Below are 13,313 nucleotides of genomic sequence, written 5' to 3'. Positions count from 1 at the left end.
AAAAAAAAAAAAAAAAAAAAAAAATATATATATATATATATATATATATATATTAGCTGGGTGTGGTGGTGTGCTCCTGTGGTCCCAGCTATTCGGGAGGCTGAGGTGGGAGGATTGCTTGAGCCCAGGAGGTGAAGGCTACAGTGAGCCATGACTGCACAATCAGCCTGGGTGACAGAGTGAGACCCTATCTCAAAAAAACAAAAATAAAGAAAAATCCAGGAATCCCAATATGAGCATGTTACTTAGGTAATTATCGAAAGAATCAAAAGAGGTGAACGAAATTGGCTTTGTGGAAGGAGATATTGGAGGTCTTGTTAGGGAGAAAAGTCTGGGGACTGGGTTTTTCTTAAATAACTGTAGAATTAGTTGGCTCTTTAAACTGTGCCTTTATCATCCTGAAAACTTGAAAGAATGATGCTATCAATGTTCTCCTAAGAGTTTATGGCCCTGTGAAAACAGAGGCCAAGCAGCTGTGGGAACTCTGCAGCATCTACATAAAGACCATAAGCATGACCCTGGAGATGAACACATGTTAAATCATAATTCCACTGTCTCCTTACAGACACTGATTTGAAAAAGCAGTCACTTGCCAGGTGTCAAGTTTGAAGAAGTTCATTGGGAAACTGTTTCTAAGCACAACTAACACATGAAATGAGAAACAGGGACATCAGAGTCAGAGAAAACTCATTTAAAGGAAATACATTTAGACACTTACTAAGGTTTTTGCTTTATTTAAGCAGAGAGTATCAATTCTCTTTTTAAGGAATATAATTATGTGATACAAATAAACTCAAGAAAGGCTCCCAGTAGGAGCAAGCTTAACTTTACTTTGTATAATGTTCATAAGTTGATTCACAAAAGCTTTTACAGTCAATGTCAGTATAGCAGAAAAATTCTTCCAGGTTCAAATCTCTACTAGGTATTTAATTCCCATATTTAAGGCATAATGTATTTTACACTAAGAATGAATGGGCAGGGCATGGTGGCTCACGCCTGTAATCACAGCACTTTGGGAGGCAGAGGCAGGTGGATCACCAGCGATCAGGAATTCAAAACCAGCCTGGCTAACATGGCAAAACCCGTCTCTACTAAAAATACAAAAATTAGCTGGGTGTGGTGGTGTGCGCCTGTAATCCCAGCTACTCAGAGGCTGAGGCAGGAGAATCGCTTGAATCTGGGAGGCAGAGGTTGCAGTGAGCCAAAATTGTGCCATTGTATTGGAGCCTGGGTGACAAGAGTGAAACTCTGTCTCAAAGGAAAAAAAAAGAATGAATGGTATCTTTTTAACTTTTAAATAGTGTTTCAAATAGTCTATAAGCCAATAAGTAGTAATGAGTGTTTTGATGAAAAGATTTTATAATAAGTTTTATACTACAGTTCTGGCAGCTGGGCTTGATTTAATTGTTCTACACATTGATATTAAATTAGCCAAAACAGCTAAAACCCACATGGAATTCAAAATTTCATTTCCTCAATCCCCAACATTTTTTTTCCCCTGATTTTATGCTCTGTAGTACTAGAAAAATACTAATTTTCCCACATGAGCTCTTGAATGTAAACATTATACAAATATATATAAAAGCTAGATTAATCTTTATCTGGCTTTATCTGGATCTATATAGTTTAACCTTGTTGGAATGACGTTTTGATTTTCTTCTTGTTCATATGGGGAAAAAGGCAGAATGGAAGCTGAAATCTAAAGTACCCTACATATCCCTAAGCTAGCCATTAGTTTCAACTCTCACCAGCATACACTAAGTAGAGCTGCTCACAGGGGGAAAAAGTTTTTCTCTTTCCAAGTTTTGTTTATCATCTCCATTGGGAAATGCTAATTAATGAGAAAATAGCCACAATTATGACATCCCCAAAAGAAGAGAATCCAAGGGGGAAACTTGAAAAATCAGTAGTTAACTATAGATGGAAAAATTTAAAGGTTGCTTCTTATAATATCAGGTTTATGAAAATTAAAACTTACTAGTTCTAATATCATATCAATACTTTTGAGGACAGGGTTGGACTAAGATTCAACTTCTCTTGTGAGGATTCCTATTCAGGAGTTAGTCAAACGGAAATGCCAATAGGAAAGTAAACTGACATTCATTAATTTGTTTACTGTTTCTTTTTTTCTTTTCATTTTAAGAGCAGGAAATTTGCCCTGGTTTCTGTGACCCAAATTCTCTTTCCTACTCATGAGGTAAAGCATTCTTGCGTGCATGCTGACTGTCCTCAAATATTAGGCTTGAGGCTCTGTGGCCAATGGGAGGTTAGATTTCAATGAAAAGGGAACAGATGTAGATTTGGGTTAAGTTTCTTCAGGATCCTGTGCTGGAAAAGCCCCTTAACACATTACTGTCATCATAGTAACAGCCAATTCCATCTGCATAGTAATCCTTGCTTTATTCTTCTTGTCTGAGCCAAGTTATATTGTGACTCACTCGTCTACCCTCTCAATCGTTACTCCCTTTGCTGAAAAAAAGGCAGTCAACTACTGTGGCAACAAGGTAGTTAGTGAACTGGCAAACAGGCCTGTTGTGCTGGTATTTAAATGACTGAAGAATGTTTAGTTTTAACTCCAAGATACTTTACTCTTGATGTCTCACCATCAGTACTAGTATCTTACACTGGTATTTCTAGAAGATTAAACAATGGGATCCCACCTGTCTTGACTGGAAAGTGGAAAGCTGACATTTTTCTGTCATCATTTTAAACATAGTCTCATTCAGACTGTTCTATCTTAAGTTCTTAGTGGGGGTGGGGACAGTACCAGTCCTCCTCTTTGCAATGTCTTTTGACTATCCTTCACAGTGCATCTTTCTCTCTCTCTCCTGTTAAAGTGTGAGCTCACTTTCAGTAGAGATTTTCTTTTCAGTTGGGGGTATTGAAGCCCCTAAATTTTACAACTGTTGTTAAAGGGCTACTTTGTATTTGCTTCTGACAGGACTCTAGGTTTCACCAGTCCTGGGCCAATTTTACATTAATGTATTGATTTGGAGGTTACTACATCTACGTAAGTAGTGTAAATTTGGACTATATAACTCATCTATGGTATTGATTGGGCCTTGAATTTCTCATAAGGGGCTATACCCAGAACCCAGCTCAGAACTTTCCTGTCATTTTTGGGGGATGGCGAAAACATTTTCCTAGTTCTCCTTTCTTTGCGGGAGCTGCCCTTCCAGAGTCTCTGCTTTATGCAGGGATTGATTACAGTTCCCCATTTCAGGGTAGCCCAAGGCTTTCTTGCTGTTCTTGTGAACATTAAAACCATAACCGCTAGCAACCTCCAGGGTTGCTACAGCTCTGACTTAGGAGCTTACTGCTCTGCCTTCATGCTGCCTGAAGCCCAGAAGGTTTATATTTCAAAGGAAACTTCAAGGTAGGTGAAAACTGAATGAAATTCTAAGCTGATACCCAAGCATTCTAAAAAATTCAACATTTTCAAGATAAAGAGGCTCTTGTATACCAGATAAAATTCCTCTAAGATGCTGTTATACTTATCATAGATACATGCTAATGGGGTCTTGTGGTCCAGTGTTCAATGATAACCTCCACATAAATCTCTTCTTATATGAATGACATTCAAATTTTGCTGTAAAAGTCTTAAGGAAAAAAGGTGTACAAATAAGAAGAAAAAAGTTTCTAAATGTTTGTTGAGTAAAAGAATGAACATCTATGTCACGCATGACTTTTGTTTTTCTTAACAACAAAACATAAAACTCTCGTCCACAAAGATTTATCTCAAATCCTATTCCATGACTAACTCAAACCTAAGGAAGAGGACTTTTTTACACGTAAATGAAAAATTGGGCTGGGCACAGTGGCTCACGCCTATAATCCCAGCACTTTGGGAGGCCCATGTGGGCAGATTACTTGAGGTCAGGAGTTCAAGACCAGCCTGACCAACATGGTGAAACCCCATCTCTAGTAAAAATACAGAAATTAGCCAGGTGTGGTGGCTTGGGCCTGTAATCCTAGCGACTTGGGAGGCTGAGGCAGGAGCATCGCTTGAACACAGGCGGCGAAGACTGCAGTGAGCCGAGATCGTGCCACTGCACTCCAGCCTGGGCAACAGTGCGAGACTCTGTCTTTTAAAAAAAAAATAAATAAATAATAATAATAATTGGTAAGATATTAACTTGTACCACCTGAGTGAAGTAAAACTCTGACCTGGAGGTTATTCAGAGGTTCCATCTTCATGACTGGGCCCAAGGTATTGAGAGGCAGGGAGACATCAATGCTCTGGTTTGGCATCAGTGGTGTATGGATGGCCAGAGGAGTGCTGGGGATGACACCAAAGCTAGAAGAGGGCATACATAAATCACAGAGGTTAATCAAGAGGTAGGATTTAGGCTGGGTGTGGTGGCTCACGCCTGTAATCCCAGCATTTTGGGAGGCTGAAGCGGGTGGATCACCTGAGGTCAGTCAGGAGTTCAAAATCAGCCTGGCCAACATGGTGAAAGCCCGTCTCTACCAAAAATACAAAACATTAGCCAGACGTGGTGGCGGGTGCCTGTAATCCCAGCTACTTGGGAGGCTGAGGCAGGAGAATCGCTTGAACCTGGGAGGCAGAGGTTGCAGTGAACCGAGAGTGCGTCATTGTACTCCAGCCTGGGCAATAAGACCAAAACTCCATCTCAAAAAAGAAAAAAAAAAGAGGCAGGATTTTGCCATATCTTTGAGTTTTAATGGCATTTTGCTCCATTAAAAGGAAAACTTTTTTTTTTTTTTTGTTTGAGATAGGGTCTCATTCTGTCACCCAGGCTGGAGCAAAGTGGCGTGATCTCAGCTCACCACAGCCCTCACCTTCCAGGTTTAAGTGATCCTCACACCTGAGTCCCCCAAGTAGCTGGGACTATAGGCATGCACCATCATGCCATGCTAATTTTTGTATTTTTAGTAGAGATGGGGATTCACCGTATTGGCCAGGCTGGTCTCAAACTCCTGAGCTCAAGCAATCTGGTCACCTTGGCCTCCTAAAGTGCTGGGATTACAGGCAAGGAAACAAAATTTTTAATACAATTAAATAAAAGGGGTAGCAGGAATCAAAGTGCTCAATTCCAATTTGCTGTAACATTGGTTACATCATAACTTCTGTTTTCCATTAAATGGATTTGAGGAAGAAAATATCCATAAATGCAGAACTGCTTTGCTAGTGCTATGACTCTGAAAGTTTCTTCTCTTTAAAATGTCACTAAAGGGACAAGTTTGATAATACATTTTTAATAAGTCTTTCCTTAGATAATTCTTCAGAGAAAGAAGAATTTCTTTCTCCTGAGGCCAGGTGTGGTGGCTCACGCCTGTAATCCCAGCACTTTGGGAGGCTGAGGCAGGAGGGTCACTTAATACAATGAGACCCTGTCTTTACTGCCCACCCCCCACCAAAAAAAAAGTAATAAAAGAAAACAAATTAGCTAGGCATGGTGGCACAGGCCTGTAGTCCTAGCTATTCTGGGGGCTGAGGGAGGAGAATCGCTTGCTTGATCCTGGGCATTAGAGGTTGTAGTGAATTGCAGTCCAGCCTAGATGACATAGCGAGACCCTGTCTTTAAAAAAACAAAACCAAAAAAACCCCAAAACCAATTTCTACTCTGTAAAGAGAAGTACAATAAATTATTTTACAGGCCTGATAACCTGCCTGATAAGTCCAGAGGATTATTTACTGGTAATTCTCACTTTCCCTTTTTTTTTCACTTACACAGGACACAATCACTGGGAAAGAGCTAGTCTAAATGGAATTGACTGGCTTATAAATTCCAAATAGTTAGGGTAAGTTGTGGAGCCAAACATGGCCACTTTCTAAGCTTCAGGCAGGTAATGTATAGCCACCAGTTTTCTCCAGGAAAACTTGTTTAATAATACAAGAATGGTAAAGAGATGGGAAACTCAGCCTGAATCTGAAGTTAAATAGTAAACAAATACATGTGTGGGAAGACAGATGGTCTGAGAAGTATAAGGATAAAATTTTATAGGCTAGGGCTGGGGACAGTGGCTCACAATTGTAATCCCAGCACTTTGGGAGGTGGCAGTGGGTGGATCACTTAAGGCCAGGAGATCGAGACCAGGCTGGCCAACATGGTGAAACCACATTTCTACTAAAAATACCACAAAAATTAGCTGGGTAGTAGGCAACTGTAATCCTAGCTACTCAGGAGGCTGAGGCAGGAGAATCGCTTGAACCTGTGAGGTGGAGGTTGCAGCGAGCCAAGATTGTGCCACTGCACTCCAGCCTGGGCGACAGAGCGAGACTCTGTCTTAAAAAAAAAGAAAAAAATTATAGGCTAGGCATGGTAGCTCACGCCTGTAATCCCAACACTTTGGGAGACCCAGGCCAGGCGGGCGGATCACTTGAGCCCAGCAATTCAAGACCAGCTTGGGCAACATAGAGAAACCCTGTCTCCGGAAAAAAATTACAAATATTGGCCAGTGTGGTGGTGTGTTCCTGTGGTCCCAGTTACTCAGGAGGCTGAGGTGGTAAGATCGCTTGAGTCCAGGAGGTTGAGAACTCAGAAGGTTGAAGTTGCAGTGAGCCTCAACTGCACCATGCACTCCAGCCTGGGCAAAAGAGCAAGACCCTGTTTCAAGTAGGGAAAAAAAAGAAGAAAACAAAATTTTATAAAGATGGAGCAGAAAGAAAAAAGTGGGCCTAGAAGATAACAAACAAAATGATACAAATTTATATTGAATTTATATTCTAAATAGCCTCAGGATGGAAGATGGGACTATGACGTTTATAAAATTAACTAAAGAGTTTATACAAGCTGGTGCAGTGGCTCACGCCTGTAATCTCAGCACTTTGGGAGGCCGAGGTGGGTGGATCACCTGAGGTCAGGAGTTCGAGACCAGCCTGGCCAATATGGTGAAACCCTATCTCTACCAAAAAATACAAAAAAAAATTAGTCAGGCATGGTGGTGGGTGCCTGTAATCCCAGCTACTCGGAACCTGGGAGGCGGAGGGTGCAGTGAGCCAAGATCACGCCACTGTACTCCAGCCTGGGCAACAACAGCGAAACTCTGTCTCAAAAAAAAATAAAAATAAAAATAGAAAAAAAGTTTACACAGATACTCTTTCAAGAGTTAGAGTGGCTAAAGAAATATTTTCTTTTTCCTAAACTACACCTTAAGAGTACCAAATTGTAATAATGAAATCATCTTGAGAATTCATATCACTCATTTAGGGGTAATAGTTATAAGGCAAAAAACCATTTTATTCTTTTTATTTTGCTCTCACAGTCATCAAAACTCTGTCATGAAGTCAATATTGGGAAACATGGCAGCAGCATAGTTCCAAATCTTCCAAGTGCTCATCTGAGAAATGAAATAGAGGAAACAAAGAGGGAGAAAAAAGTCCCTATAAAGCTGTAATTTCACCTTCTCCAAAACTACTAGTTAAAGAAAGCCCACAGAACTGGTGAGATGCTCTAGTGATACAGTAGGAAAGCACAAGGAGTTCAGAGGAAACCAGCAGTAGTAGCAGGTCTCAGAGACTGACCACAAATATCCATTCTCAGAAGAGAGCCCCATTCCCAGAATAGACCAAGATCAAACAGGAGCAACATATGAATACGGTTGGAGAAAAAAAAAAAAAGTAGCAAGTCCCTTTCTACCAAGGGAGCCCTGGAGAGGAAAGGGCTCAAGAAGCACCACCTTCTAAAGAGGAAACAAACACCTTGGAAGACAGGGCTTGAAGGCAAAGATCAGCCCTCTAGAATCAAGTTAGATTCAGAGAGGCTAAGAAGCTGTGGCTACACCAGAGCAAAGAAGGAAACATTCTTGAGGAGTAAAGTCTAAAAAACTACCCTGCCTATCTTCTTTTTCTATAGAAATCTACTAATAGCTACTCCTGCAAATTCCAACTCATTCAATCAAAATGGTAAAAAACACAGCAACTATTCAAAGCCCTAGTATAAAAAAGTGGAAAGACAGCAGTACAACTTCCTTAATGACAAAAAAAAATACTTGAAAAAACAAAACAAACAAACAAACAAAAAACAGTGCTAGCTACCAAGGAAGACCACACAACAGTAAAAAAAAAAAAAAACACCTGGGGAAGGGATGACCAGATAATGTAAAGTGAGGGACAGACAACAGGAAAAGGTAAAGGGAGCCAATCTAACTCAGGAAAGAAATAATAAAACAAGTAAATCATGTCAGAAATGAAGACTAAATATATCATGAACACAGATGTAAAAAAATTTTTGCCAATGAACTCCATCAATACAGAAAAAAAGACAACACATCCTAACCAAGTAGGATTTATCCCAGGAAGGCAAGGTTGGTTTAACATTTGAAAAATCAACTGATGTAATCCATTATATTAACGGACTAAAAAAGTTCACATAATCATTTTAGTAAATGCAGAAGAGGCATCTGGCAAAATTTAATACCCATTCATAATAAATCTCAGAAAACCAGGAACAGAATGAAACTTCCTCAAGCTCCACAAAAAAACCTATGGCTAACGTTACACTTAATGATGACAGACTGAATGCTTCTCCCATGAATTAGAACACTTTTCTTACCACTCCCACCCAACATTTACTGGAGGTTGTGTTAGTACAATCAGGCAAGATGGAAAAATAAAAGGCATAAGATTGAATAGGAAAAGATAAAACTGTCTCTTTTTATAAATAACATGATTTATTTATGTAGAAAACTATAAGGAATTTACAAAAAGGCTACTAGAAAGAAAAAGTAAGTTTAACAAAGTTGCAGGAGACAAGCTCAATATATAAAAATCAATTATATTTCTATATACTAGCAACAATAAAAAATTAAAATTAAAAATACTATTTACTGATGGGCCCAGTGGCTCACACCTGTAATCCCAGCACTTTGGGAGGCCAAGGGCGGGCAGATCACCTGAGGTCAGGAGTTCAAGATCAGCCTGGCCAATATGGTGAAACCCTGTCTCTACTAAATATACAAAAATTAGCTGGGCATGGTGACGGGTGCCTCTAATCCCAGCTACTCAGGAGGCTGAGGCTGGAGAACTGCTTGAACCCAGGAGGCAGAGGTTACGGTGGGCAGAGATCATGCCATTGCATTCCAGCCTGAGTGACAAGAGAAAAACTCTGTCTCAAAAAAAAAAACCCAACTATTTACTATAACCTCAAAAATCTGAAATACTTAAATCTGACAAAAGGTGTGTAAGATTTGTGTATAAAAAATTATAAAACATTGCAAAGAGAAATTAAAGACCTAAACAGAGATATACTATACTAATGGATTAGAAGACTCAATACTGCTTAGATGTCAATTCTCCCCCAAATTGATCTACATATTCACTGCAATTCCAATAAAAATCTCAGCATTTTTTTTGTAGAAACTGACAAGCTGATTCTAAAATTTACAGGGAAATGTAGAAGACCAAGAACACCTAAAACAAGTTTTGAAAAGAAACAAAGTTGCAGGACGTATGCCATCTGATTTCAAGACCTATTATGGAAAAAATTTTTACATTGACTCTTGATTTACAACATACTTAAAAATGATCTCAAAGTGAATTTTAAAACTAAATGTAGGAACAAAAACTGTAAGGCTTATATTTAAAAACATGCCAAAAAAATCTTTGTAACCATAGGGTTAAGCAAAGATTTCTTAGAACACAAAAAGCATAAGCCATAAAAAGAAAAAAAACAGATGAACCTGACTTTATTGAAAACTTTCAACTGGGTGCAATGGCTCATGCCTGTATTTCCTGTACCTTGGGAGGCCAAGGCAGGATGACTACTTGAGCCCAGGCCATTGAGACCAACCGGGGCAACACAGTGGGACCCCATCTCTACAAAAAATAAAAAAAATTAGCTGGGTGTGGTAGTGCACAGGTGTAGTCCTAGCTACTCAGGAGGCTGGGGTGGGAGAATCACTTAAGCCCAGGAGTTTGAAGCAATAGTAGGCCTTGATTGTGCCACTGCACTCCAGCCTGGATGACAGAGCCAGACTCTGTCTCAAACAAACAAACAAACAAAAACACCCTTTTGTTTTTTTGAAGACATTATTAAGAAAAGGCAAGCCATGGACTGTGAAAAAATATTTGCAACAAAGGATTTGTATCCAGAATATACAAAGAACTTTAACAACTCAGTAAGACAATCTTCTCTCTCTCCCAAAAAACAACAAAAAGTAAAGATTTGAGCAGATACTTAAGATATAAAAATGACCAATATGCTTATTTAAAAAAAATGCTTAAAATTAGTAGTCATTAGGGAAATGCAAATTAAAATGAGACACTACTACACAGCGACAAGAATGGCTAAAATTGGTGAGGATGTGGAACAGCTGGAATTCTCAAACTTACCATATAACCTAGCAATAACATTCCTAGTTATTTACCAAGGAAAATCAAAAACATATGTCCAACCAAAGATGTGTACACAAATGTTCATGGCAACTTTATCATAAAGATGAAACTGAAAACAACCAAACTCTCCCAACTTGTGAGCACGTCAACAAACTGTATATTCATCAATGGAGTATTATTTAACAACAAAAGGGAAATCAACTGCTGATATACGTATTTCAAAAGCATGATGCTAATCGAAAGAAACCACACAAGATTCCATATTATGTAATTTCATTTATAAAAAAATTATAGAAAAGGTATAATTATAGTGACAAAAAGACTGACTTACAAAGACCAAGGAAACAGACACCATAGTAAACATGGTAAGAAACAGAATAGAAATGAGAAAAAGCAAAAAAACCCAAAAACCAAAAACCAAAAAAAACTACAAGAGAAACAGGATTTGCAATTACCACCAATTATGAAGTCTTTCTACCAGAATATGAGCCTAAATCTGATAAATCTATAATCTGCCTCCAATTTACAAGCAGAATCAGCAAGATTTGAGATTGTGGGAAACTCCACACATAAAAGACTTAATTTCTTCTACAGATAAATTTTAAGGAACAAAACAGAGAGGGAGGAGGAGATAAATTTTAAGGAACAAAACAGAGAAGGAGGAGGAACCTATAGATTTAAAGGGACTTAAGGCACTTATCAACTAATTGCAATGTATGGGACCTTACTGGGACCCTGTTCAGACAAAGCAAACAGTACAAAAACATTAGACTACTGTGAAAATCTGACACTAATTGGATATTTGCTGATATACAAGAATTTGATTTTTTTTTAATGATTAGAGAGAAAACAATATATAAAAATAAACAAACAGTCAATAAATGAATAATTGAAAACCCCAAAGAAGAAAAACAAAAGCAAAACAATGGAACAGAATGAAAGAGGTTGCAGTGAGCTGCCGAGATTGCTCTATTGCACTCCAGCCTGGGCAACAGAGTGAGACTCCATCTCCAAAAAAAAAGGGGGGGGGGGGAAAAAGGCTAAAGATGAACGCAGACTCTGTATCTGCAGATTTCCTTCATTACAACAATAGATTCCACCAACAGCCTTGGCCTATTTATTTACTTATTTTCCCAACAGCCTTGACCTTTAACAAGGCCAGCTCCTCAAAAGTGGCTGGAAATATTGGTAGTCTTGACAGAAAGAAACACAGACTTTCCAGATAGTTAAATGATTTTTAACATGCCAAGCTCTCAAATTCAGAGTACAAAAGTGTTTCCAAATGATGAGAAATAAATCAGACAGTCACTGATGCAAATTGTTATTGACAAACTTTATTAAATCTGCTTTAAGGGTCCAATTACTACTTTTTATATGCAGGATTAAATATCCTGTATTTACAAATGAATGGACATGCCATTAAGGTCTAACAGCCAGTTTCCTGCACCATAAAACTGAATACAAACCACTGATGTTTCAAAAAGAATAAGGCATTAACATTTTACTTCTTCATGCTTTCTTCCTTATTAAGGCAGAGAATTGATTGCTAAAAGGAGGTTGTCAAGGTTTATGTGATTATTTGGTCAGCATATACACTTCCATATTTCTTACATTAACCAAATATGCTAACTTTCCCCACCAAAATGTGAATTTTCAGTCAGGAGCTTTGTTTGATTCACTACTCTACCCCTAGTACCTAGAAATGTCTGACTCATACTAATGCTAAACAATGATTTGTTGAATAAATGGATTTCAGTTAAAAATTTGTCAAAAATGTTCTAATCCTAGAATCCAAGATAGTAAATTAAGTTCTGGTTTCTTCATCGCATTTGGATGAATTTCCCAACAAACTCCCTAGTGCCTCCAGAGTTGAAGCTGATAACTGAAAAGACTTGCAAGAGCCAGGGCTCACTCTACATACAGCATCTGCCAATATGTGAGGTTTGGTGTTCTTTTTGAGATGGAGTCTCACTCTGTCGCCTGGGCTGGAGTGCACTGGCGCCATCTTGGCTCACTGCAACCTTGGCCACCCGGGTTCAAGGGATTCGCCTGCTTCAGCCTCCTCAGTAGCTGGGATTACAGATACCCGCCACCATGCTCAGCTCATTTTTGTATTTTCAGTAGAGACGGGGTTTCACCATGTTGGCCAGACTGGTTTTTGAACCCCTGACCTCAGGTGATCCGCCCACCTCGGCCTCCCAAAATGTTGAGATTACAGGCATGAGCCACTGCACCCGGACCAATATGTGAGTTTTTAACCAGTGCTAAATGGAAAGTTCTCTTGTTGGTTCTAAGGCAAACTGTTGTCTCAACGTCAAGCTAGGGACTCAGATTTCTTACCTATTCTTGTTAAACTGGATTGCAAAATCTGTCATATGCTGCAGAGCTTTATTGGTGAAGTTCATTTCCATATAGATGTGCCCTTGGCGGTGAGTAAATGTTCCTGAAATCTCCAAGCCTTTAGCCTTTACTGCAGGTAGCCAGACCTGAAACACACAATAAAGCTCAACAGAACCAGCCAAGATTTATCTTGATGCTACATATTTTTTAACAAATAAAGAACAAATTAAGATTAACAATTAAGTGAACAAATTCATTTCCTTAGGCAATTATAGTAAATTTTATACCATAAGTATCAATCCAGTGCAAAAGACTCTGGATAGAGTCTTATTTTCTGAATTTTGAGATCGTTGTCAATTATTTAAGAAGCAAATAATAATAATTTTGAAAAACCAGTCTTTAAACGACCCTGGCTTCTGCTCTATCTTTTGTTCAGCTTGGTTATTTTACTGCTTTTAAGAGTACTGCTACCAAGAGGAAAAGAAAAATTCCAATGAGTATAATGTATTTTTCTGTTAGTTTTGGTAAAATGGTTTAAAGGGAACAAGCTGCATCTGCTAATGAAAATAGCGTGCCTGTAATCTTTGAAGATTTTTTTTCATCATTTCCAACCAAAGCCATTATTGGTAATTTCCTTAAAGGCATCGACCATGTCTTATATACATTTTTAACT

At 38.7% G+C, this 13,313-nt stretch overlaps 1 protein-coding gene across 7 annotated transcripts in view; it reads right to left on the bottom strand.

Annotated features, from left to right (window-relative positions):
* Nucleotides 1–13,313, bottom strand: part of AP2B1 (adaptor related protein complex 2 subunit beta 1) — a 138,452-nt gene that overhangs the window by 40,337 nt on the left and 84,802 nt on the right. For all 7 annotated transcript variants that reach the window (XM_025362427.1, XM_025362430.1, XM_025362428.1 and 4 more), the window contains 2 exons: nucleotides 12,641–12,786; nucleotides 4,168–4,297 (listed from right to left, as the gene is read on the bottom strand). In XM_025362427.1, the coding sequence (XP_025218212.1) occupies nucleotides 4,168–4,297; nucleotides 12,641–12,786 (276 nt within the window). The remainder of the gene's footprint in view (nucleotides 1–4,167; nucleotides 4,298–12,640; nucleotides 12,787–13,313) is intronic.

Source organism: Theropithecus gelada, chromosome 16, assembly GCF_003255815.1.
Source record: "Theropithecus gelada isolate Dixy chromosome 16, Tgel_1.0, whole genome shotgun sequence".
NCBI classification, from domain to species: domain Eukaryota; kingdom Metazoa; phylum Chordata; class Mammalia; order Primates; family Cercopithecidae; genus Theropithecus; species Theropithecus gelada.
This window is presented reverse-complemented; position numbering and strand designations above follow the sequence as displayed.